The sequence below is a fragment of the Vigna unguiculata genome, chromosome 8 (genome assembly GCF_004118075.2).
Source record: "Vigna unguiculata cultivar IT97K-499-35 chromosome 8, ASM411807v1, whole genome shotgun sequence".
Classification (NCBI taxonomy): domain Eukaryota; kingdom Viridiplantae; phylum Streptophyta; class Magnoliopsida; order Fabales; family Fabaceae; genus Vigna; species Vigna unguiculata.
Genome location: NC_040286.1, coordinates 38,256,502 through 38,283,511, shown reverse-complemented (window position 1 = coordinate 38,283,511; position 27,010 = coordinate 38,256,502). Strand labels below are relative to the sequence as shown.

At 33.5% G+C, this 27,010-nt stretch overlaps 2 protein-coding genes across 5 annotated transcripts; one reads left to right on the top strand and one right to left on the bottom strand.

The window, feature by feature from the left end:
• Positions 1 to 5,762: 5,762 nt before the first annotated feature.
• LOC114194652 (protein FAR1-RELATED SEQUENCE 9) lies at positions 5,763 to 10,137 on the bottom strand. 4 transcript variants are annotated; one of them, XM_028085005.1, is made up of 4 exons: positions 9,849 to 10,137; positions 7,922 to 9,405; positions 6,521 to 6,716; positions 5,763 to 5,987 (listed from the first exon to the last, which is right to left on the bottom strand). In XM_028085005.1, exons 2-3 carry the CDS (start codon positions 9,398 to 9,400, stop codon positions 6,546 to 6,548), a joined length of 1,650 nt encoding a protein of 549 aa, XP_027940806.1. In that variant the 5' UTR covers positions 9,401 to 9,405; positions 9,849 to 10,137; the 3' UTR covers positions 5,763 to 5,987; positions 6,521 to 6,545. The 4 variants fall into 4 exon arrangements, with proteins under 4 accessions (XP_027940806.1, XP_027940804.1, XP_027940805.1 ...); XM_028085003.1 differs by lacking the exon at positions 5,763 to 5,987 and having other exon boundaries at positions 5,999 to 6,716; XM_028085004.1 differs by lacking the exon at positions 5,763 to 5,987 and having other exon boundaries at positions 5,999 to 6,716; positions 9,853 to 10,137.
• A 950-nt stretch (positions 10,138 to 11,087) lies between these two features.
• LOC114194716 (brefeldin A-inhibited guanine nucleotide-exchange protein 1-like) lies at positions 11,088 to 25,925 on the top strand. The gene is given in 12 exon segments (XM_028085089.1): positions 11,088 to 12,142; positions 13,316 to 13,633; positions 15,985 to 16,318; positions 16,563 to 16,626; positions 16,629 to 16,984; positions 17,472 to 17,764; positions 20,378 to 20,651; positions 21,298 to 21,797; positions 22,141 to 22,462; positions 23,109 to 23,463; positions 24,196 to 24,878; positions 25,079 to 25,925. Coding segments are annotated over 12 exon segments (5,163 nt in total). The 3' UTR covers positions 25,688 to 25,925.
• Positions 25,926 to 27,010: the final 1,085 nt, after the last annotated feature.

Genomic DNA, 27,010 nt, shown 5'->3' with positions numbered 1-27,010 from the left:
AGTCTCGCACATGTTTCTACAAGTTGTGGGTTGTAGATGATGGAATCACAAATTGTGCCTTATGGCGGCAAAGTATATCTTAAGGTCATCATCTGAAGATGTAGAACGTGGATTACATGATGGCGGTCATGTTGTCTGCACACAGAGGATATGGGTTCTCTGTCGAGTGTGTGTGTGTGTATGAGTTATTTATATTGTTAGCTCACCTTATCTGTTTGTGTTTGACGATGATCGTGTAATTCATTACATGGAAACAGATGATGTTTCAAGTGGAGCTGGTGACTCTTAGGGTTGAAAAGGGGCGACGAGCATGGGGACTCTTTATGTATTTCACTATTTTGTAAACTGTTGTTTATAAACCGATGTTGGATTTTGTAAACATTGAGTTAATTTATGGATTTTAGATTTTAGCGCTTTTAATAAAATTTGAAATTCTCCCGAGTTTTGGGAAAAAACTTTTGTTATTAAACGCGTTTTATTTCAACATCATTTTATTTTATTTAAATTAGTAATATCCGATCGGGATGTTACACATGACCTAACATATGGCAAAAATTAAAGACTATACTAATGCTTTTACATAAAACCCATCATACTTTAATATCCTCTTTAGCCGATTGAATAAAGCATTTGAAGGCCTTGATATCCTCTCACACAATCAAGTACCCTCAACTACTTGACCTAGACCTAGTACTTTTCCACGTCATAAACCTTAACATTAAATGTCATAAAAGTTCCATTACCCGTATTTAGTAAATAATTATTTATTTACTTATTTAAATTTCACGAATCTTACCGTATGTGCATTATTTATATTCACATTTTTAAAAAAAAAATCTTAAACATGCATATAATAGTCATGTATAAGTACAGCCGAAAGCTAGTTGGATTTTAAATTGCTGGATCTGAGTTACATGCTGAATTTTTAAATGGCACCCAGATTGACTTGTGTCTAACAAAAGTTTTTTCAATTGCAATTGTTCTTGTTCGACATGTTTGATAGTGCAGCACGTCTTTTTATTTTGTATATCGTTGTTTTACTAGTTCTAACTTTGAAATTATTCTCGTGAAGTAGTGATTTTTTTATTTTTTTTATGCAGTCATATCCTCTCTAAGTGATGTGAAAGGAAGTTATGTATCACAATTCGAACATACAATCTTACTCCGACCAACATCCAAAGAATTTATATCAAAGGGTGATGACTAATAATGTCAAGTTGAAGTTTTTTTAATGTTATATTGTACCATTATATTTGTGAACTCTTTTCGCTATACCATCAACACATCAATTTTATGACTTTTGATGTGTCTAAAAAGGTCGTCTTTACTCATTTAATAATTGGATTTTTTCTCGGTGTGACATCCCGACTACTATACTAAAATAATTATTATTTGCTAAAAAAATATGGAATTAATTTTTTTTTCATAAGATTATCATTGAGAGAACATTAATAATAACATAACTTCATATTCATATATATAGTTTACATCTCTATAATGGTTCATGAAATATTACAAAAATATATATTTGTAAAGTATTAAGAGTTCTACGTCAAAATAGAAGATTATCCATATTTTTAATATTTCCTAAACATATTAATAGAAATTATCCATGAATCAATCTTCAGAAGATCCACCAATAATATTCCGAACAACTCTCTCTCACTGAGCAGGTTCCTCTTCTGCTCATGCAACAGATACATATGAAAGAAAAATATGAAAGGAGTGAGGTCTTTATAAGCCTTAAATATCAATCTTAATAAATTCAACAAACAATACAGACACCGGGGGCCTAGATAAGGACCTACAACCACAAAACTTGATATTGTTTTACCAGACATATGGATCCATATTCCACTTCTGATGATTCAATCTGAACATCAAAAGTTACTTTGGGAAGTGATTAGGTAGTTGAGTATTTCTCATAAAATATTGGTACAATCATAATTATTTCTTTCTCGATAATATTAGCCATTCATCGGCTCACAAAAGAGATATATACTCACTATCTAACCTTGGCGATGCCGAGCAGGTATCGGATAGTCCCAAGTTTGGCCTGTGAATATCCTAGTCCAATGCGTTATTCTGAACTATCCAGATATTCACCTACTTGGTAAAACTTCCTTAGACCCCACCATGGTCCCTGCCTTTCATCCCGCAGTGTACCAAATTGTAACTTCCCAAGTACAAACACTCTGACACTGGTTTAATCTCAACTTATTCAAACCAGGCTTAACTCTTACTTAACTGACATACTCTTGGATATTTTCAAAGGTCATAAAATGTGATGACTATCAAATCATGTCATTGTATAAACTATACACAAAGAACATAAAATAAAATAAAATGTACATGTAATTTTCTTATATTCAAGCTCACTGAATAAAATAATATTTACTTTCACTTCACATTTTTTAATTATAAAATAATGATAAAATAAGAATCAAAGCAAGAACCTTAAATAAATAATTAGATAAGGATTATAACATTATAAATAAATAAAATAACAAAAATATAAATTAAACGAGACCAGTGCGTAACTAGAGATATATTAATTGAAATAAATAAATAGGACCAGTGCATAACTGGAGATAAATAAAATAAAATAAATAAATAGGACCAGTGCGTAACTGGAGGTAAATAAAATAAAATAAATAAATATGACCAGTGCATAACTGAAGGTAAATAAAATAAATAAATATGACCAGTGCGTAATTGGAGATAAATAAAATAAATAAATAGGACCAGTGCGTAACTGGAGGTAAATAAAATAAAATAAATAAATAGGACCAGTGCGTAACTGAAGGTAAATAAAATAAATAAATAAACAGGATCAGTGTATAATTGGAGATTAAATAAAATAAATATAAGAGGATAATAAATGAAAATAAGTTAAATGAAAGTAAATAGAATAATATATGAGTCAAAATAAATAAAAGATTAATATAAAATCCATGAGCTTATCAAGATTAATATATAAGAGCTTAACCTCACTTCCCCTTGCCTTATTGATTGAAGGGCACAATAATAATATTTGAAGAGGACTAATATCTCTTTGAATCTTTGCTCTAAACTTTTGTTCCCTATTTTTCTCTTTCTCTTTCTCTCTCCTTTCTTTCTTTCTCACTTTCACTTTGAGGTAACTTCATTTCATATATATATATATATAAAAGCAAGCCATAAGCCATGTGCTATTTTGATTTTTCTTTCAAAGTCATCATTACCTATATTAATGAAGAGATAATCCTTATCTCTTCATCTTATATTTTTTTTTCTTCTTATCTTTTCTTCCTATCTTCTTATCTCTTTTTTTTTCTTTTTCTTTTCTATATTTTTTTTATCTCTTTTAGAAAATTCTTCATATATATTTTTTTTACACACACCTATTTAATTAAAATATTTTTTTACGTAATATTTTTTTAATATATATATATATATATATACATATGTGTATATATATATATATATATATATATATATATATATATATATGTATATATATATATATACATATTTTATTAGTTTTGTTTTTTTCTTATTGTTATTCTTAATAAGTAAAAACATGATAAAATATATTTTTAATGTTTAAACTACATAATAATAAATTACAAAACGTTAATAAAAATAGAATATTTTCTAAGTGTTTTATTTAAAATAAATAATACAGTTTATTGAAAATATGGATGTTACACTCGACACTTAATATCTTCATATTAGAAGGTTCATCCAAAACTACTAGTTTTCCTTATGTAATAAAATAATATTCCCTTTTTTCAACCATATGGTAAATACAATCCTAACACATCGAAAGTATGATTCTTAGCAGCAGCACAATTGTGTTCAATTTTAAGAAACTCAGTTGAAATGCAAAAATATATAGTCCTGTTGAACCTTCAATTTGCACACACCAAATTAAGGAGATTGTGTTTAGCTTTCCTGAGGATTTTAGATTAATTTCAAAACGATCAAATGGGACATTCTAGTTTCACCATTTTGAAAAGAATATAAATTTTATGGGAAGACAACTTTTCAAATTCAAACTGTTTCATAACATCCATCTTGTGATCTCATTCTTTTTTAGGAATTTCAAAATGATTTTACAAGGATTCTAATTATTCTTTTCCAAAGTGATAGAATTTTTGGTTGTAATCAAGTTTGAAAAATGTAAAAGGGTAATTCAATTCGAAGGGAAACAAGGACCGAGGATTTTGAAGAAATATATGTAAAGTTGTTTTGAAACATTGAATAAAGGGAAATAACTGACTTTTTGCTATATGTATCTTTTGAAACTTGTTTCCTAAGGTGGTCGTGTAATATTAGAGTATAGTGATAAAGTTTGTATAAATTGGTATGTTGCTAATATTTTGAGTGATTCTGAATGATGTGTTGTGTCTTTGCAAATGATGGGCTTTATGTGAGTAGTCGTGTGTGGTGCACAATGGTATCTTATGGACTCTGGAAGTCTCTGTATGTGTATGAATGGACTGTGTGTATAAATGGACTTTATAGATCTTTGTGTGAGCAAAATGGTTTAGCTTTGCTTGAGTGAATGGTCGGTAAACTTCACGCGATATTTTACATGACAAGATCTCATTAAGGTTGTAATGTATAAGTCTTACATGAAGTCAATGTCACCTCACTAATTTATTAAAATAATATGAAATAGTTGTTCCATACATCATAAACATATATCATTGTCTTGTGTAGTGGAGAATGGTATCCTATGAACTTTAGAAGTCTTTGTGTGTATAAATGGACGTCATAGATCTTTGTGTAAGCAAAAGGGTTTAGCTTTGCTTGAGTGAATGACCGGTAAATTTTATGCGATATATTACATGTCTTGACAAGATCTCATTAAGGTTGCAATGTATAAGTCTTACATGAAGTCAATGCCACCACACTGACTTATTAGAACAATATGAAATAGGTGTTCCACACATCATAAACATATACCATTGTCCTGTGTGGTGGACAATGGTATCTTATGGGGAAGTCTTTTATGTGTATAAATGGACTTTATAGATCTCTGTGTGAGCAAAAGGGTTTAGCTTTGCTTGAGTGAATGGTCGGTAAACTTTATGTGATATTTTACATGTCTTGACAAGATCTCATTATGGTTGTAATGTATAAGTCTTACGTGAAGTCAATGTCACCACACTAACTTGTTAGAACAATATGAAATAGGTGTTCCACACATCATAAACATATACAATTGTCTTGTGTAGTGGACAATGGTATCCTATGGACTTTAGAAGTCTTTGTGTGTATAAATGGACTTCATAGATCTTTGTGTGAGCAAAAAGGTTTAGCTTTACTTGAGTGAATGGATGGTAAATTTTATGCAATATATTACATGCCTTGACAATATCTCATTAAGGTTGCAACGTATAAGTCTTACATGAAGTCAATGTCACCAACTTCTTATTATAATAATATGAAATAGGTGCTCCACACATCATAAACATATACCTTATACTATTCTTATTTTATCATAAATTTTTCTACCATGTTTTGAAAACAATAACTCACATCCTAAAGTTTTCTTAACATACCTCAATATTCTCTAAGATACAAGCAAATGATAGATATTTGAATCAACCATATATCTAGTAATCAATCTCACTCTGTAACCTACGTTAAGTCTTTTACTTGGCAAAAATCGTAATGAACCCACAATCTATTTATACAAGGTGCATCAATTATCTTATCACTTCCTTCCATCTTTAACTTTATATCAATCAACTAGTGTTTGGACATAATTACAATCCATCATGATTTTTATATTTTCAATATTTTCATTACATTTTATTTTTTACTTTTCTATGAAATAATATTTCATCCCAAGAAAACACAATATACAGTAATAGATTGTCTATCAACAAGCAAACATTCCCAATATGCATCATAGTACCCAAAGATCTGAATGGTTCTTCTATCTTCATATAACAATCCTTGCTTGGGAGCCTTTTTGAGGTACAAAATGTAAACTGAAAAAGAATGAACAAGAAAAGGAATCATGTTATAACATTTCACCTCGGTTGAGGCAAGAATAAATACAAAGATTATTCTCCACAAATATACTCTTCAAGATAATAACCTAAAGCTAACGACTAAATTCTCACAAAACTCTAATTCTCCTTTTAAGTGTGTAGTATATGAGAAAATCCTTTCAAGGCCAAAATTCTTTGATGGTGATGTCCAGAGGTAGTTACCACCTCATCACTAATGAAGTAATTAAATTCATAAACTTGCACAACTTCTTCATTAATGAAGTGACTATGACTACGCAGCTTCATGCATATTTTCACTTCATTCTTCATTAGAATATCTTACAACCTTCTAGAAACTATTAAAATATTTTTCATCACATTTTCTAAAAATAATTCCAAATTTTATAAATTTATTTTTAGCTCCATCTCTTGTTCTCTCTCTTGAGTAGTCTCCTTCTCTTGTTCTTCCTTCTTCAAATATTCTATGATGCTAGATGTCTTCATGAGATCCTCATTACATAAGCATATACCTTAAAGCCTTTCCAATCACTGCAGTCATTCTTTCAAACTAAGCCTTGCATTTTGGACCTTTACTGATAGCTTTAACTTTTGTTCTTCCATATCCTTTAGCACAGCTAGCAAGTTTGCTCTATACACTTCGCATCGTTGATTTGCAACTTCTAACTCAGCAGTCAACTCTTGGATTTTCTTTAGCTTCTCTGCACACTGCAGAGGATCCAAAGGTAAAATTTTATTATGCCATGTGTATTAACAACAATACAGAACATGTATTAAAGGTGCATACACTTGTGCAAATACACATAAAACCTTTATTCAACTAAAGCATTAGTAGAATAAGCACAAAAACAAGGAGGTATCAAGATCATGTGCCGTTCCTATTACCCTATGTCAGACTCAAGTCATGACAACAGCCTCAATTTCAGAAGGTTCAATTTAAACTGACTGGAAAGGTAATTTCAACTTCTTAAAATATTAAGAGATGAGAAAAGAGATCACCATAGTCTTAAAAGAAATAAAAAATAAAAAAATTTCATCTTACACCAACAAATATGTTATAACCGAAACGCATAAAATTCAAATTATTCCCCTAAAATCGTATAAATAAATTGTACGCATGTTTAAGGGGGAAATGCAATCAGCCTTCATAAATTTTGATCCTTCCGTAAAATGGCATCACCAGCATTAAATTTGTACCAAACTGTTAAATCTCCAAAATATTACAATAGATTCTTCTGTTTAGCTACCATTTAGCTCAACAAGGGAAAAGCTAAGTGACATATAATCAAATTCATTTGTGAAAATCTTTTGAACATTTAAGAATGTATTGAGAAAACATTGCGAATATTCCTCGCAAGAACATTACATAAAGTTTAACGATTAATTGAGACAGGGTTAAATTTGGTGGTAGCACTTTATAGAAGATCAAAATGAATGTTATTTACATACTAGATTGAAAAGGATTACCTAGAAAACACCAAGCATGATCTTCAAGAGCCAGCTTGGAGGTAGTACAGTTTAAGGGGAAAAATGTTCCCACCCCTAATTCGATACATTGCGAATATTCCTCACAAGAACATTACGTAAAGTTTAACGATTAATTGAGACAGGGTTAAATTTGGTGGTAGCACTTTATAGAAGATCAAAATGAATGTTATTTACATACTAGATTGAAAAGGATTACCTAGAAAACACCAAGCATGATCTTCAAGAGCCAGCTTGGAGGTAGTACAATTTAAGGGGAAAAATGTTCCCACCCCCTAATTCGATACATTTTATTTTGTTGACACAAAAACTTGTACAGTTATCCTAACCATGAGCCATCAGGAAAGATTTTGTGTACATAATTGTTCTAGTGAGAACCAAATGAGTTTATGATCTGAGGAAAAAATCATAAGGTCAAAGAAACTAACCATAGACTGATAGGTTGGAGCATCTTCATCTGCTGCAAGCAAACCCCCACTGCTTCCATTGGTTACTATAGTTCCCTCTGCTGTTCCAGTAATCTGATTTTTTACAGTACAAACCTTACTAGCTGCTTCTTGCAAAGCTCTCATGGAAACCTGGTAGATTTGGATTGATTTTGCCCCTTCTTCCACATATTTAATTGCTTCTTGACGCAAATTGTTATAACGAACTGTTATAGACTCGTGAGAACTATTTGGCAATTCAGATGCATGTTCTTCTAACAATGTACCAGTTTTAGCATTTCTTGTCCAGCGTTTCAACAAATACTGTGATGGAAGAGTGAGAACATTTTTAGCTCTGAAGACTGTCAATATATGCCTACAAATAATTCCTGAATATTCAAACATCTGACAACTGCAACTAGCTTTTGTCTCGAGAGAATTAAAAGTCACAACATGAGATTTTTGGTTTTCCCCAAATTTGGCAACTCTATATGTAGTGATGGTTCCTGAATCATCAATTTTTGTAGCAGGATTTGCAAGAGTCTCTACTAACTCTTCCTGGAATTTCATGAATATCTTTCTCGTGTAAAGACTCGCAGCTTGTTTTTCCATAGGAGATGGTGTTTTTAAAACTGGACTACTATTAGTGGTCTCATAATCTGCTTTTAATTCTCTTTCATGCCAATTTGATACAGCTTTCTCGTATTGTCTAACCAATCCCAGTAGCGTGGTGGAGGAATTCACATATCCATCAAAGAAAAAATTCAAAGATTCATTTCCCTCATTTGAAGATATCTCCCCAAAGAAACTATCCCGCAAGTAGACAGGAACCCAATGTTGTCGTGCATTGTACATTGACTGAAGCCATTCATTATCCATGACACAGAATCTTTCCAAGAGTGAATGCCAATAAGATTCAAACTCATCAGTAGTCTCACTCTCGTGAATGGATTTCTTGAATTCAGTTTCAAAAGCAGGATGTGATTGATATAAATGAGCCAGTTTGCCTCGGGTTTCTCTAAATATGCTCCATTTACTAAACCGGTGGCGAGTTGAAGGGAGAACTTGGGCAACAGAAACATGTATTGAAGGGTCAAAATCTGTTGTAATGGAGACAGGGTGACTGCCAGACATGGCATGAAGCCAAGTCCTGAATAGCCATATAAATGATAACTCAGATTCATTGAGAATCAATGCACAACCAAATAACACAGGTTGTCCATGGTGGTTCAACCCAGTGAAAGAGGCAAATGGCACCCTATATCGGTTAGTCTTGTAGGTCGTGTCAAATATAACAGCATCTCCAAAATAAGAGTAGTTTGTTCTAGATGTTGCATCAGCCCAAAATATATTACCACACGAGAGATCATTGTCATCCTGGACTGCATAAAAGAAAGAAGGATTTTCTGCCTGCATGCGCTTCAAGTAATCCAACACATGATGACCCCCGCCACCAAGGGTACGCTGTCTAGATATACTCATATGTGCTGCAAGGGAGCAAGCGGACAGTGATCAGGATTATCCCAAAAATGGTGAGTTGACAGGTTAATACTTTAGACGAAATCCATAAATAAATGATGAAAAGGTAATCAAATAGAATTTCAAACTTAATGAAACGGCAAAGAGTCTAGGACCTGCCATATCTAATCCCAGTACGTCAGAAACAAATGTGAATAAGAATACTCTATTCTTAATGGGTGAAGAGAATAGTACAAAACAGGTCATCAGCTTACACAGAACTCACATACATAACGCAATTAGCCAGGCATAATATAAGGCCAAAATAAGCTCGGCCAACGATAGTTAAAGGCTACAAAATGTGATCTAGAAATGCAGCTTAAAACTCCTTTCCATGAACACGAAAACTCTACTATACTAAAAACCAACAAAACAAATAATTTCTGAAATATTGCTTCTGTACGAGAACAACCTACAAGTTGCAGCAACTACACAAGAACAAGAGAGCAGCCCAGAATTTATTTTCTAAAAATTACGGTCAGAGTGGCCGCCAGCGGTAGGATCCTGACCAAGTGACAGATGGCTGTGGCGTCGGTAGCTTCCTTTCTTGGCGACAGACCGCCGGTGGCCGATAGAGTGAAGCGGTTAGTCGGGACTTGGGCGTGCGGCTGAACTGTGACAACTGCGAGGTTGGGAAAAGGTAAAGGATGTAATGTTTTAATTTGATATTTTGGTTAGGGCATGGAGAAGTGACGGAGAGGAAAGAAGTTGATTTTGTGAAAAATAAAGTAAAAAATTTAAAACAAAACCATCAAATTAGGAAAATAACGAAAAGCAAGGATATATAAAAAAAAGGAAAATTAAACTAAAATTTGTATTAATTATGTGACTAATATGATAGAATAATTTTTAAAATATTGTTTATGTTTAACAATAAAATTGGATTTAATATTGAAAAAAAAATTATATCTATTTTTCATATCTGGTATCCACTTGTAAAATGATAGTCAATTACAATTATACTACATTGTCACTTAACTATATATTTTTAAAAGATTAAATTAAAATTGAAATAAAAAAATTCTGCAACGTTAGTACTAATAATTTTTTTTGAAAAGAATAACAAATTAGAATAATTTGTCAAAAAATACCAAAATTTAAATTAATTATATCTGTTGTTCATATATTTGGTATCCACTTGTAAAATAATAGTCAATTATACTATATTGTCACTTAACAGTATATTTTTAAAAAGTTAAATTAAATTTGAAATAAAATTAAAAATAAAACAATATTCTACGACGTGAGTACTAGTAAATTTTTTTGAAGTGAATAACAACTTAGAATAATTTGTCACAAAAATACCAAAATTTAAATTATTAAAATTTGAAATTCAAACCAATTGGGGAGATTGGGTCGGATCTAAAAAACCCGTTTTCCATGTGGTAGATGTTGCCCGGTTAGCTAGACAATTGTTTTCCTAATTACGCAAACGTAGGTTCAGGAGGCAGAGTCTCTCAACCAGCAAATGAGGGAGTTATGCTTATATTGTGCTTCATGCATGAAAATTCCCAAATCTCCAGGCGATAGGAGAATGAATATGAGAACGGACTCGGAGAAACGCATATAGATTGAGTTGTTTTCGTGGTTCACACACATCAGTGAATGTGAACAAATTCTATGATCCTGTTTTTTTCATCTCTGAAAGAAAATGTCCGCATCGCAATCTCTTGGAGGTCCTTCTCGCTGCGGCCGAGTTGTAGGTCCATCACTCGACAAGATCATCAAGAACGCCGCCTGGCGTAAGCACTCTCAGATTGTCTCTTCCTGCAAATCCATCCTTGACAAGCTCGAATCCCTTTCTGACTCTGACTCGTCTTCAGGCGACACCCAATCTCCTGTTCCGGGCCTTTCCTCTTCAGATGCCGACAGTGTCCTTCAACCTCTCTTTCTCGCGCTTGACTCTGCATACCCTAAGGTTGTTGAGCCTGCTCTTGAATGCACCTTTAAATTGTTCTCTCTCGGCCTTATCCGCGGGGAGATCAATCGCCCTTCCAATTCGAATGCTTCGCAGTCCGACGTCGTCTTCAATATGATTGATGCTATCTGTAAGTCGGGTGGCCTTGGGGAGGAGACAGTTGAGCTATGGGTGCTGAGAGTATTGCTCTCGGCTGTCAGATCCCCCAGCATTTTGATCCGGGCAGACAGTCTCATTCAAATTGTGAGAACTTGTTATAATGTGTACCTCGGGGGAGTCAACGGCACTAATCAGATCTGTGCTAAATCGGTTCTTGCCCAGATCATGATCATTGTTTTCACCAGAGTCGAGGAAGACTCCATGGATGTCTTCCTTAAAAAGGTTTCTGTCAGTGAACTTTTGGAATTCACGGATAAGAATTTGAACGAGGGCAATTCCATACACTTTTGCCAAAATTTTATCAACGAGATAATGGAGGCCAGCGAGGGTCCTCCTCTCAAACCATCTTCAATATCACTTCATGTGGAGGTGCAGAAAGTCCAAATACCGTTGCCCAAAGTAGCGGATGAAACAGGTACCGACAAGTCGGATAATGAAGCTGGAGCTGATGGTAGTAAAATAAGGGAGGATGGTTTTCTTCTTTTTAAAAACTTGTGCAAACTGTCCATGAAATTCTCATCTCAACAGAACCCTGATGATCGTATCCTCTTGAGAGGGAAAATTTTGTCATTAGAGCTCCTTAAGGTAGTCACGGATACGGGTGGTTCAGTATGGCGCGTGAATGAGAGGCAAGTAATGTTATTCCTACTATTCTCTTACAATCACTATTTGTTAATTGTAATTTTCGTCTAGTATACATTTTTATTCTATTCAGGGGCCTTTTGAAGTGAGACTTTCACTTTTACAGAGATATAAGAAGTGATGAAACTAACGGATTACAATTACTCACATTCTCTTACAATTACTATTTGTTGAATGTAATTTTCATCTCTATTTTTTGCATAATTCACACAGGATGAATTTTTATTTTATTTTAGGGTTTCTTGAAGTGAAACTTTCACTTATATAGAGATGTGAGAATTAGAGAAACTAGTGGATTACAATTACTCACATTTATTGTTGAGTTTGAATTTGGATCTCTGGCATGTTTTATTTTGGATGCTTCCACTCAAACTGTTTGAAAAAACTGTCAAGAATAATGAGCTCTTACACATTGGACTTCATACAACTAGTACAACAATGGGCTAAAAATCCATTTTGCCTTCCCACTTTTCCTGATATAGTACTGTGACAAGCAGGATGTTTTCCCTGTTGAAGTCCAAAAGCATAATATTGATCCATGGCATCTTTTAGCTCTGCATTCCTATGTTTTTAGAACCTGAGTTTTTGAGAAATAAAGCATATGCAACGTGACTAATACGTGATAGTCAAACAATCTTTAGCTTGCCTCCAATTCAGTTTTACATAAAAACACGTAACACATAAAGGTTACTTCATGCAAGAGATAGTTGTCTAATTCTGTGGCACTACTTGCTTTTCGAAATTTGAATAAATGTTGGAAATAGGAATATTTTAGAAGATAAGAGTTTCTTTAAAGTTTATTTTGTCCAAATGGCCTACATAATTGGTATAGCTAGGTTCATTACGTCTTAGAATGTAGTGGTACTTTAACTATTCTCTTTTAAGTTGTTTTGGCATTAAATAACTTTTGTAATACTCTTGAATATAAATAATTAACGGATGTGTTTGTTAAGTCTCTTGAGTGCCTTGGGTATTCTTGAATATATATGATTGAACTTAAGATGGAGTGTGAAAATAGTATCATATAGTATTATTGTTTGTGTTCAATGGCATTGACTTAGTCATCTGTGAAAAGATTATTTCCCTGGGATCTTTTTCTTTTTCAATATTATTGATAATAATTGTTCATGACACCTATATTTTTCTTTTACACGGTGCAGGTTTCTCAATGCCATCAAGCAATATCTTTGCTTGTCATTATTGAAGAACAGTGCCCTGTCCGCAATGGCCATTTTCCAACTTCAGTGTTCCATTTTCATGAACTTGTTATCAAAATTCAGATCAGGCTTGAAAAAGGAAATTGGCATGTTCTTTCCCATGCTTATCCTTCGAGTTCTAGAGAATGTTCTTCAGCCTAGTTTTCTACAAAAAATGACCGTTCTCAATTTATTGGACAAAATTTCTCAGGATCCTCAGATTATTATTGACATTTTTGTCAACTATGATTGTGATGTGGATGCTTCAAACATATTTGAAAGGTATCTTGCTTTTGTGATATTTTCCTGTTCTTATACGCTGTTAGTGGTCAGTTTCCAAGAACAGAAATGGGCTAATACTTCAAAAAGCTTACGTAATAACTAAATTTCATTACCAAACAAAAAACGATGAATAATCTTGTTAATAAATTTCTTTAGATTGTTTTCATTTATTGATAGAAAAAAAAGAATACTGACTAACTTCAATCCTAGGAGTATCTTGGGATTTGTATTGGGACAAAGGGATTTGGATTTTTTGGGTGTAATTGGTGTCAAATTAGGATTATTGAAATACTTTATCGACAATTTTGAAGATATAATTAGTTCTATCCGAATATAATATAAAGGACAGTTGTGCTAGGCTTTTTATTACTAATATAAAACTCATCGATATACCGAACATGGATCATTCACAAGATTTTTGCTAATGCTAGTTTGTTACCCTCAAGTAACATGCAGTGTGAGTCATGTATAGTGTCAAATTACATGAGCTAGAGCGGGTACATCAGCAGCTGGATGTAGTGTTAAATGAGCAAGATTGTTCACATTTTCTAGGATGGATATGGGTAAAGAAGCTAGTTTTGAAGTGTCTCTGATTAGGAATGTTACTTGGAATATCTTGGGATTTGTATTGGAGCAAAGGGATTTGAATTTTTTGGGTGTAATTGGTGTCAAATTAGGATTGTTGAAATACTTTATCTACAATTTTGAAGATTACAATTAGTTCTATCCGAAATATAATATAAAGGACAGTTGTGCTAGGCTTTTTATTACTAATATAAAACTCATTGATATAAAAGGGATTTGAATTTTTTGGGTGTAATTGGTGTCAAATTAGGATTGTTGAAATACTTTATCTACAATTTTGAAGATTACAATTAGTTCTATCCGAAATATAATATAAAGGACAGTTGTGCTAGGCTTTTTATTACTAATATAAAACTCATTGATATAAAAGGGATTTGAATTTTTTGGGTGTAATTGGTGTCAAATTAGAATTGTTGAAATACTTTATCTACAATTTTGAAGATTACAATTAGTTCTATCCGAAATATAATATAAAGGACAGTTCTGCTAGGCTTTTTATTACTAATATAAAACTTATCGATATACTGAACATGGATCACTCACAAGATTTTTGCTAATGCTAGTTTGTTACCCTCAAGTAACATGCAGTGTGAGTCATGTCATGTATAGTGTCAAATTACATGAGCTAGAGTGGGTACATCAGCACCTGGATGAGTGTTAAATGAGCAAGATTGCTCACATTTTCTAGGATGGATATGGGCAAAGAAGCTAGTTTTGAAGTGTCTCTGATTAGGAATGCTACTTGGAATATCTTGGGAGTATCTTGGGATTTGTATTGGGGCAAAGGGATTTGAATTTTTGGGTGTAATTGGTGTCAAATTAGGATTCTTGAAATAGTTTATCTACAATTTTGAATTACAATTAGTTCTATCAGAAATATAATATAAAGGAGAATTGTGCTAGGCTTTTTATTACTAATATAAAACTTATCCATATACCGAACATTGATCACTCACAAGATTACATGCAGTGTGAGTCAAGTGTAGTGTCAAATTAAATGAGATAGTGCAGGTACATCAGCACCTGGATGTAGTGTTAAATGAACAAGATTGCTCACATTTTTAGTATGGGTAAAGAAGCTAGTTTTGAAGTGTCTGATTAGGAATGCTACTTGGATATTGGTACTTTGACAGGTAATTCTTTAGTGGTGAATAACATATATTGGAGGAGGATAAAAGCTGTCTCTTAAGGATATCAAATGGGCTTGAGAAAATAGGTATGGAGCTTGATACTACATGATTTAAACTATAATAAACAGGGAGAGTTAGAGGAAAACTGGTAAGATATTATTGTGGACAGGGATTTGAAAGACTTCACCTATATAAGAAAATAAAGAATTATTTTATTGACAATACTCGAAAACATTACATTCTCATCACATAACAATCAAACTCTCCCGAATAAGGAAGTAACAATATGTTGAAATAAATGGAAAGATTTTAAACTTGTTTTTGCTTAATCAATATAGAGATATTGAGTATTTTTTTATCCTAATAAAAATATGTCTGTAACAAGTTGGATGAAAGAATGTCATGTTGAGGGCTTAACTGAGTCACTGGGTTTTAGGGTCATACCTGTTTCCTTGCTTGTGTTTTTGAGAAATTTGTTTAAATGGTGTACTTGGAGCATTGTCTGTTCAAAGAGTTAAAGCTTATTCAAGGTCTGCAGTATGAATCTAATAGACAGTTTTTTATTTACTTATGTTTGTTTTGTTTTGCATCGTGTTTTAGTATTTAAACTCTTATAATTCCATCAGATATTTTCAGGATTGTCAATGGCCTTCTGAAAACTGCTTTGGGACCACCTACAGGGTCAACTACGACTTTGTCTCCAGCACAGGATATTACTTTCCGACAGGAATCTGTGAAGTGCTTGGTCAGTATTATTAAGTCAATGGGAGCATGGATGGACCAACAGATAAGGATAGGAGATTTTGATGTAGTAAAGAGCCCAGAAAGCAGTAGCAATGCCGAAACTTATCTAATGTCAAATGTAGAAGAAGGAAATGCTTCTGATCATGAGCTGCATCCTGATGTGAATTCTGAATTTTCAGATGCTGCCACATTAGAGCAACGTCGAGCATATAAAATTGAACTTCAGGTATCCAGTACTTGGTTCGGAGGACGACTAATGTTATATCATCATCATGTTAAACTATCCTCTTACACTTGCATAGGATTCAGTTATGATTGGTGATTTTACCTACACAAAAACCTGTGTTGTTTCTGTGCACAATTTCTTTTCTATCTCTCCTGCTCCATTGAATTCCATTTTTACATAATTACCCCTTCTTGAGCTTCAAATGTTCATATTCTGTGCTGATTTTTTTCTGGGTTAAATGCAGAGAGGCATATCACTTTTTAATCGAAAACCTCCAAAGGGTATTGAATTTTTGATAAGCAACAAAAAGTTGGTAGTTCTCCAGAACAAGTGGCACTGTTCTTGAAGAACACCGCTGGCCTTGATGAGACCAAGATTGGTGACTATTTGGGAGAACGGGAAGAGTTTTGTCTAAAAGTTATGCATGCATATGTAGATTCCTTTAACTTCAAAGAGATGGATTTTGGTGAAGCTATTCGGTTTTTTCTCCAGGGCTTCAGGTTGCCTGGTGAGGCACAAAAAATTGATCGCATCATGGAGAAGTTTGCTGAGCGCTACTGTAAATGCAACCCTAGTTCTTTTAGCAGTGCAGACACTGCCTACATTCTCGCTTACTCTGTGATAATGCTAAATACAGATGCTCATAACAATATGGTGAAAGATAAGGTTTGACGTTGCTGAATCTTTTGTATCATGTGTTTGGCTCAGCCGTTAGACTATCAGCTCTGTGAATTAATTGGTGCCCAATCTTGTTGTGCTTTCTTTTCTATCAGGCTTAACTAAAATTTAATGATTGCTACATCCTATTCTACTGATGAAATTTGAATATAATAATAGAAAATTATCCTTTGAAGGCAATTTGGTTTAGACACATTATTCTGAATACGGCTTTGAAAATATCAGTAATTTTCTCTTTCCATTTACTTGTCTTCTTCTGGTAATTATGTTAAATTTTAGCTATGTCAGGGAAACACGGTGAACACCATGAGCGATCACATTTAAAATTATTTTGAAAACTACTTATCATTTGATTGTTTAAATCCTTGTATTGTTCTACTGTTTTACAAAATTGAGATTGTAAGGATATCTTGCAATGCCAAATAAAGGTTTGACCTGATTTGTGTGGTGCATATTCTCTGTTAATGACTTCCAGATGACTAAAGCTGATTTTGTTCGAAACAACCGAGGAATAGATGATGGAAAGGATTTAGCAGAAGAATATCTCGGGGCACTTTATGACCAAATTGTTAAAAATGAAATTAAAATGAATGCCGATTCTTCTGCTCCTCAGAATAAACAAGCAAATAGCTTCAATAGATTGCTAGGATTAGAAGGTATACTCAATCTTGTGAACTGGAAGCAGAGTGAGGAAAAAGCAGTGGGTGCAAATGGGCTTCTCATTCGGCATATTCAGGAGCAATTTAAATCAAGTTCGCGAAAATCTGAGTAAGCTAAGACATTGCTCATTGTTTGGATTTGTATTTTTAGGTTTGTACTTATCTTTAATCCCTTAAACTGGGTTCTAATTTTCTTTTGGTTTTTAGCATTAGAAGTGATTTTTTCGTTCCTCTAATTAGGAAATATCTTCCCTTTGGTCCCTATTAGGGGAACTCGTGATTACTTAAAATAACCTTAAGGGCTAAAAGTGGACTATTTTCATTCTAGGGAATGAAAATAATCATTTTTTAATTTGTGAGATGTAAAAGAAACTAACCACATACTTGAGGGACCAAAAAGATATTCAAAAGTTATTTATATTATTATTAATTTGTTTGGAAGTGCATTTGGTTTCAGAACTGGACCAGCTAAGCTCTTTCTTTTTCACAATGTTTTGTTTCTTTTTTGATTTGGCTGTGCGACCTTGAAATCTTTCAATGGATTTTTTTATTTACATACTTTTGAGTGCATGTAGAAGGTTTAGTTAAAGGAATTTAATAATGAGTAAAGATTTTCCTATGAGGTGGTTGGTCATTTGAATTGAGTGTCTAGAGTATAGTAGAGAGGACCAAATTATGTACCATGAGGTATGAAGGGGAGTAGAAAAGAAAGGCACAAAATGGCTCATTATATAGATACGAACGGTAGTTTAACAAGATCATGAGATTGGGGATAATGCTAGACGAGTAGAGAAGTACCTTAATCCCTATGTATGAGTATAAAAACAAGGACAACTTACAAAACTAGGCTAATTATATAGATATTAAGCGCACAGCCATAAAATGAAGCTACACGAGAGGGTAATTAAGAAGTTATTACAGAAAGTGATTTTGGTTTTATCTTTGGGAGGTTAATTGAAGTAGCAGTAGCTCAAAGATTGATGGAGAGACATTGGAGGAATTAATGAGACATTAGATGATTAAAAGGAATAGTCATCAACATGGAAAAGCCATATATTGTGGAAGGCGTTGGAGATGAAAGGAGTTTGTCTAGCTTGTACTCAAGACAGTGTCACAATTAGAGTGAGCCTGTTTAGGTACAAGCTAGAAAAGCTTTTGAAGCTTCTCTATTGGAAATATACAGCTTTTTCATCTAAAGAAGGTCTCAAAAGCTCTTTTTTGTTTGCATTCAGACAGACTCAATTTGAACATAAAATGAAGCACCACAAAAGACTTTCGTCTGTCTACAGGACTGAACTAATGGTAAGCTTCAATCCAGTCTCTTTAACTTGGTCTTGGTTGTTCTTTTCCTTACTAGAGTACCAATTAGCCTACACCCAAAAATATAAACCCCGGATCCACCAACAGAAGTCGTTAATCATGTATCTAAACATAGTTAATTTTGTTTTGAAAGTGGTTAACTACTCTTAGTTATCTCCGTAACTTCAGTGTAGTTAACCATATCTGACAGTCAATAACCTCATAAGAGTATAACAACTTGTGAAACAAAGTTAATCATATTTGCACATGTAATTAACCATGTGAGATAGTCAATAATCTCATGACATCATTAACCACTCATGAAGCAAAGTAACTACCATTAAAAGTATCATTGATCTCATGACCCTATTAATCATATATTGATAACTGTATACAATCAAGTTTATTAGCTTTTAACCACATGTAAATAAAACTTAGCAGATTTATACATATAATTAAATGGTTAATTAACCACATTGTACTTACTAGTATATCATGAGGCAGATGCCATAATGCATGCATTTTGCAGATGATATGTCCTGGTTGGGGAGTTGAGAAAAGAAATAAATGGGAAGCAATAGAGGTGGAGATAAACTGTTGAAGCTTGACTTTTGTTTAAGTAAAGGGAAATGAAGTGTATGAAATGGATGTTTAGCTAGAGGTGCACAAGTTTTAGCACGGGCATGAAACTTGAACACCAAACCATACCACAATCATAAGTATCTTGGTTATAATACAAAATGACAGGGAAAAAGAGCGAAATGTAAAACAAAGTATTAAAGTGGGATGGAGGAAATATAAATTGTTGCAGGTTTTATTTGTGATAGAAAAGTATCACTCAAGCTTAAGGGAAAGTTTTACTACATAACTTCAAGATTAGTGATATTGTGCAAGACTTAATGTCGGTCCATTAAAGCCAACAACGTGAAAATTTCAATCTTGAAGATACTAGAATGTTATGATGGCATGCTGACAAGTTTGGGGATGAATGCGCTTGAGAAAATTAGGTAGCAGCTATTGTTAAAAAAAAAGATATGGTAGGTGGCTTGAGCTTTTGTAGAGAAGACCTGACGAAGTCCCAATAAGCAGAGTATATCAGATAGATTGTAGTCTATTAGTGAGATGTATAGGTAAACCAAGTTATAGGGAAAATATTAAGAAAGATTTAGATTTAAATAATTTGTCTCTTGACAGATTTATGAGAGGATTGCATCTTTTGATACATGTTGCTGACCCAACCTGGAGAGAAAAGGTTTGTTATATATTTATTGTCATGTACTGGCTCTGCACCTTACATCCTTTACATATTTGCATTTTTCTTTTCCTTGAAGGCTTAAGCTATTTGCTCATTATTTATTACATGAGTGATGTTATCTTTCTATACATTTCATAGTTTAGACATTCTATTTACCTGTTATTGCAGATCTGTGTATCATGTTGTCACAGATGTGGCTATATTGAGGTTTATGGTCGAAGTTTGTTGGGGGCCTATGCTGGCTGCATTCAGTGTAACAATTGACCAGAGTGATGACAGGGTAACTACTTCTCAATGTTTACAAGGATTTCGACATGCTGTGCATGTTACTGCAGTGATGGGCATGCAGACTCAAAGGGATGCTTTTGTTACATCTGTTGCCAAATTTACGTATCTGCATTGTGCTGGAGATATGAAACAAAAAAATGTTGATGCTGTCAAGGTAACTGAATCTTGATTTGGCTGTCAACATTACTCAAATCAAATAATTTACATAAACATATTCTCCTTTTCCATTTATAATGACAGTTGCCTATTTCATACACTTGAAAGGATTAATCTGAAAGAATGAATATTCTTATTCAATTGATGCATTTGAAACAATACATCAGCCTCTATATATAGAACTCTAACCCTAATGTAATAATATTAAAGAAATCTCTAGAATCTTCTAACAATTTCTAACAACTTCTATCAGCTTCTAGTAATACATTTAATATTATACCAACTACTTCTAGTAATGTATTTAATATCCTACTAACAACACTCCCCTCAAGGTGGTGAATGAGCCACTTATAGTAACTCTAACCTTAAAGTAATAATTACAAAGAAATCTCTAGAATCTTCTAACAACTTATAGTAATATATGTAATATTATACCAACAACTTCTAGTAATATGTTTAATATCCTACTAACAAAACAAACTATATATTATTGTCATTCTATTTCTAGTCATATTTGTCTTCTATCAAAAAAGCAGTAATGAATGGATTACTTTGATTTGTACATTTTGTGTTTATCATGTGAATGAGCCACTTAATATCATGTATGTCATTTTAATATCTTTTAAATCTTATTATTTGTTCAGGCAATAATATCAATTGCAATTGAAGATGGAGATCATCTGTTTGAAGCATGGGAACACATATTAACTTGCCTCTCCCGAATTGAGCACTTGCAATTGTTAGGTGAAGGTGCTCCAAGTGATGCAACCTTCTTCAATTCAAGTAATTATGAAACCGATGAAAAAGCATCAAAAACATTAGGTTTCTCTTCTTTTAAGAAAGGAACACTCCAGAATCCAGCCATGGTGGCTGTGGTTCGTGGTAGTTCGTATGACAGTACAAGTATTGGTGTCAATGCTTCAGCAATATTAACAACAGAACAGATAAATAATTTCATTTCAAACTTGAATCTACTGGACCAGATTGGGAACTTTGAATTGAACCATGTGTTTGCTCATAGTCAACGGCTGAATGGAGAAGCAATAGTAGCATTTGTCAAAGCACTTTGCAAAGTTTCCATCTCGGAATTACAGTCTCCAACAGATCCCCGAGTATTTGGTCTCACTAAAATAGTAGAAATTGCGTAAGTTTCCTTGTCCTTTTTAAGATAGATGTTCTCTTTGTGAAATTCATTCGGATTTCTTAGGTAACATTTTTTTTATACGAGTTTGCAAAGTGAATATAAATCATGTACATATTATGTTAATTGGTATATCTTTTGAAATGAGGGAGATGCTACTTCCATGAAAAGGGATCCTTTGTTGACTTTATTAGTCCTTAAGAAAGGGATTGTCATGTCCTCTTAACCACGTTCTTTATAGTTTGTAATTGATGAGTCTACGTTATTCTCTTGCACATTTATGATTATAATTCTAGTGATCATTAAACCAACTTAAGTTATGACTACAACATGGTTGCATTTGCAGGCATTATAATATGAACCGCATCAGATTAGTATGGTCTCGCATATGGAATGTTCTCTCAGATTTCTTTGTGTCGGTTGGATTGTCAGAAAACTTGTCAGTGGCAATCTTTGCAATGGATTCACTGAGACAACTTGCAATGAAATTTTTGGAGCGTGAGGAGCTGGCTAATTACAACTTTCAGAATGAATTTTTGAGACCATTCGTGATCGTTATGCAAAAAAGCAACACCACAGAAATTAGAGAATTAATTGTCCGTTGTATTTCACAGATGGTCCTTAGTCGAGTCAGTAATGTGAAATCTGGCTGGAAAAGTGTTTTTATGGTAATGTTAAAGTTGGCTTGATTCCCCTCACCTCCCCCAAACCCATGTTTGAGATATGGTTTCAAACTATTTGATAAAAAAAATTAATTTGTCAAATATTGCTCAATTGTTTTTATTAACAAAAGTGAAACAAATGGAGAAGTACTTTGTGATTGTTTACTGTTTTTTTTTGGAGAAAAATATAGATTTGATTACTTACATACACAAGAGATACAATGAAGATAGAAATGCTTATAATTGTAGTCTAGTTTTTAATTCATTATCATTGAAACATTTGATTTTATTATTTTGTTGACAAATTAGGTTGTCTAAGTGATATATTTCAGGAACGAATGGTAATAGTTAAATTATTGATCTAAGTCTGTACCCACTAAAACAGCTTGTTCAAAAGAAAATGAATACAAACAAAACAAAAGGGACATCAAGGATGCATATCCAGTTAAACTATTGAGGGCTTTCAAGAATCTAAATGTAATAATACACAAGTTTAGTATACCAGCATATTGTTATTATTTCATTTAGCAAGTTTTCCTCTTACACCATGTTCAGATAATGGGCATCATAAATGTACATGTCATGTGTTAGCATTGGTGAATTGAGGCAATGAAACAATCATGACTTCTCATGCAATGTTTTTGGCTATCAGGTTTTCACAGCTGCTGCAGCTGATGAGCGGAAGAATATTGTATTATTAGCATTTGAGACCATGGAGAAAATAGTGCGTGAATTTTTTCCTTATATTACTGAGACAGAGACAATGACCTTCACCGATTGTGTCCGATGCCTTTTGACATTTACAAATAGCCGATTCAACAGTGATGTTAGCCTCAATGCAATTGCATTTCTTCGTTTCTGTGCAGTCAGACTTGCTGATGGAGGACTTGTTTACAATAAGAAGATCAGTGTTGATGGCCCATCAGTTGTTGCAAACGGCATTTCAGATTCACAAGCCCATACTGATAACGATGATCATGTGTCTTTCTGGAATCCTTTGCTATCAGGTAATATGCCTTTAGATGATTTGACTTAAAATAGTTTGTACTGTGGCCAAGCCACCATCTTTGTGGATCAAAAAACATATTCTTTTCTGTTAGGCATCCCCTATCGAGATCCTTACTTTTTAAACCGATTTTGTACGATTGAGTTAAGATTAAAATCACTTTCTAAGAAGAGATTAGAGTCTATCCTAGCAAGGTTTATCATGTTACTTGTTATCAAACCGTTATTGGACTACTCATTAATATCTTATCCCATATTTGAGTTGTCAAATTTTTAGTGTTAGGTGTATTGGATCCCACATTGAATAAATATACGATAAAATTATAGATATAAGTAAAAGATACAAACCTCATATTTCAAGCCGATTTGGTGGAATTGAATTAGACGTAAAATCCAAGATATTCCAAATAAATGTTATTTCTTGCATTTCTATTGAATATGCACTTTATACACGGTATGCTGCTTTTGTATTAAGTTTTTCAAGTTGAAATCTTGATTGATGATTGCTGCGTTTGTCAACAGAATTGCTTGTTTTTCTCTTGTTAGACGTAGCAAATAAATGTATCTTTAGCTCCCAGTTTGTGTAAAGAAGTCAAATATATATTAGTGGTTTAACACCATTTTCTGCAGTAGTGAAATTACCTAAATCGGCTTAAGGATATTTCAGGCCTTATTTTCCGTAAATATTACTCGTTCTTTCTGCTTGAAGTTAATATTCTGACATTTCATTGCAGGGTTATCAAAACTAACTTCCGATCCTAGATCAGCTATCAGAAAGAGTTCTTTGGAGGTGCTTTTTAACATTTTGAAGGATCATGGTCATCTATTCTCCCACACGTTTTGGAATAGCATTTTCTGTTCTGTTATTTTCCCTGTATATAGTTCAGTATCTGGAAAGAGAGAGGTGAATGTACAAGAAGACCAGTCTTCACCTTCTTCAGTATCTGTGCATACCGAAGGAAGCACATGGGATTCTGACACTTATTCAGTAGCAGCAGAATGTTTAATAGATATATTTGTCACCTTCTTTGATAAGGTGAGGTCTCAGCTACCAGGTGTGGTGTCGGTACTGACGGGGTTCATTAGAAGTCCTGTTCAGGGTCCAGCTAGTACTGGAGTTGCTGGATTAGTGCGTCTCACGGATGACCTTGGTAACAAGCTTTCAGCAGAGGAATGGAAAGAGATTTTTCTGTGTTTGAAAGATGCAGCTATGTCAACAGTACCGGGATTCATGAAGGTCTTGAGAACCATGAGTAATATCGAGGTGCCTCACTTTTCACAGCCTTCCACTGACTTGGAAAGTTCTTCTGATCATGACTTGACAAATGATGAATTTGATGATGACAATCTGCAAACGGCCACCTATGTTGTTTCCAGAACGAAAAGCCATATTGCTATGCAGCTACTAATTGCACAGGTTTACTTATTGCTCTTGTTGTATGTATATTAGTTAACAATTAAGACACAAGCACTAGATTTCTAGTATTCAATCTATACATGCATCCACGGAATTTAAATTGTAATCCACTCATTATTTTTATTTCTTTCGAGAATGTTTTTCAAGAAAGTTCAAGCTTGATACGAGTTTGAAGGTATTTTTCTGTGTTCCATTTGCAGGTTACAATTGATATGTACAAAAAGCACCAGAAATTTTTATCTGCAGCCAGCATCAAAGTCCTAATTGAATTATATTCATCTATGGCTTTACATGCTCGTGAGATGAACAGAGAGTCAATCCTACTGAAGAAGTTGCAGAAAGCTTGCTCCATCTTAGAAATATCTGGCCCTCCCATGGTTCATTTTGAAAATGAGTCCTTCCAGAATCACCTCAACTTCTTACAAAATTTACATCTCCGGAACCATTTTGAGCATGACGAGATAGACCTGGAACAAGAGTTAGTTACTGTGTGTGAAAACGTATTGGACATATACCTAAATTGTTCTGGTTCTGTTTCCACTCTTCACAAGTATGATACATTGTCTGCGCCACACCGAAAATTGCCCCTCAGTTCAGCAAAGAAGGAAGAGATAGCTGCTAGGACATCTTTAGTCATCTCAGCATTGCAAGGGTTGACTGGCCTGAAAAAGGATTCATTCAGACGGTATATTCCACAGTTCTTTCACTTACTGGTTGATCTTGTAAGGAGCGAACACACCTCTGGAGAAGTTCAACATGCCCTGAGTAATATTTTCCGTTCATCTGTTGGCAAAATTATAATGGATTAAATTTTGTTTTGGCATACTTTGTTTCTGGATGTTGCTGAATATCAATCAGCATTTTCCGTACAAGATACCGAACGAGCCAATACATATCTTGATTTACTCACATTATTGTGTAGGTTTATTCTTGGTTTTTTTTTATTGTATGTGCCATTAATGTAAATGAGAAATTTATTTCAAGCGGAATATTGAGGAACCAGATTTACTGAACGAGCTGTCAAGGACGAAGACTTCAGCTCTTTTTATCTTTAAGGCTACGGCATAGGAATTAAGATATACAATTAATATTCTTACCTTTTTAAATTGTTAAGGATTTCTTATCATATCATTATTAACTTTTTTATTAATTTATTCTTCAATCTCTGACAAATTTGTAAAATAATTTCTTATTTGGAGAAAAATTTTACATTTGGTATCACTACAAAATCAACTATCTTATTAAATGCTATATTTATTCTGGAAAAATAATTTAATTCAACTTTAAATCAATACAATTTAAATACATTAATGATTTTAACATTATGTAACATTATTTAATATAACATGAATTATAGTGATTATAATATGATAGCAATTATATTGTGAATCAGCCATTTACATTGTCTATAATTCGAGATTTGTAAGATGTTGTTTTGGAAAATACTTTTTGGACGCTAAGAAGGAGAGATGGTATTAACTAAGGATATTCCTTTTCTTTTTGGTTTATGTGAATTCTCTTCCCTGGAGATCACTAAGGGAAGGGATATGTCGAACTGGATACTGGAAAAATCATGTGTTTTGGATCAAAAAGCTGCTAGGAAGTTTTTTGGGGTGCATGCGGCACGATTTGATTGGGAGGATTTGATTGTGTTATAGGAACTTTTGCATTGTAGATTGCTAATTGATGATGCTATCCAAAGAAGGGGGGTCTCTCTTTTCTCCTTGTGTTCCTTCTGCAGGAAGAAATATCAGTCTCTTTTTCTATTGCGATGTGGCCATAAAGTTTTGGTTGTGGGTGAAACATACTTTTAGAGACTTTATAATTACTTCTATTTAGTTATTGTTTTTTCTCAAAAAACAGTGTAGTCCTATAATTAGGTTGTTTGTCAGGTTGTGGTTAAGATTGTCCGGATGTTTTGGTGTATGAGGAACATGTTAGATTTCAAGAGAGCATCGATTTTTAATGGGCTGTTCGAATCATTATTGATGTTTTGAAAAGATCTGCTTAGAACTCAAAGCTTTCTATGCACAACACGATCGTTGATTTGCAGGTTTTGAAAGTTTTTGGCATTAGAACTAGGCCATGCAAACCTACATAAGTTTTTGGCAATTGCCTCAGGTTTCCTGGAT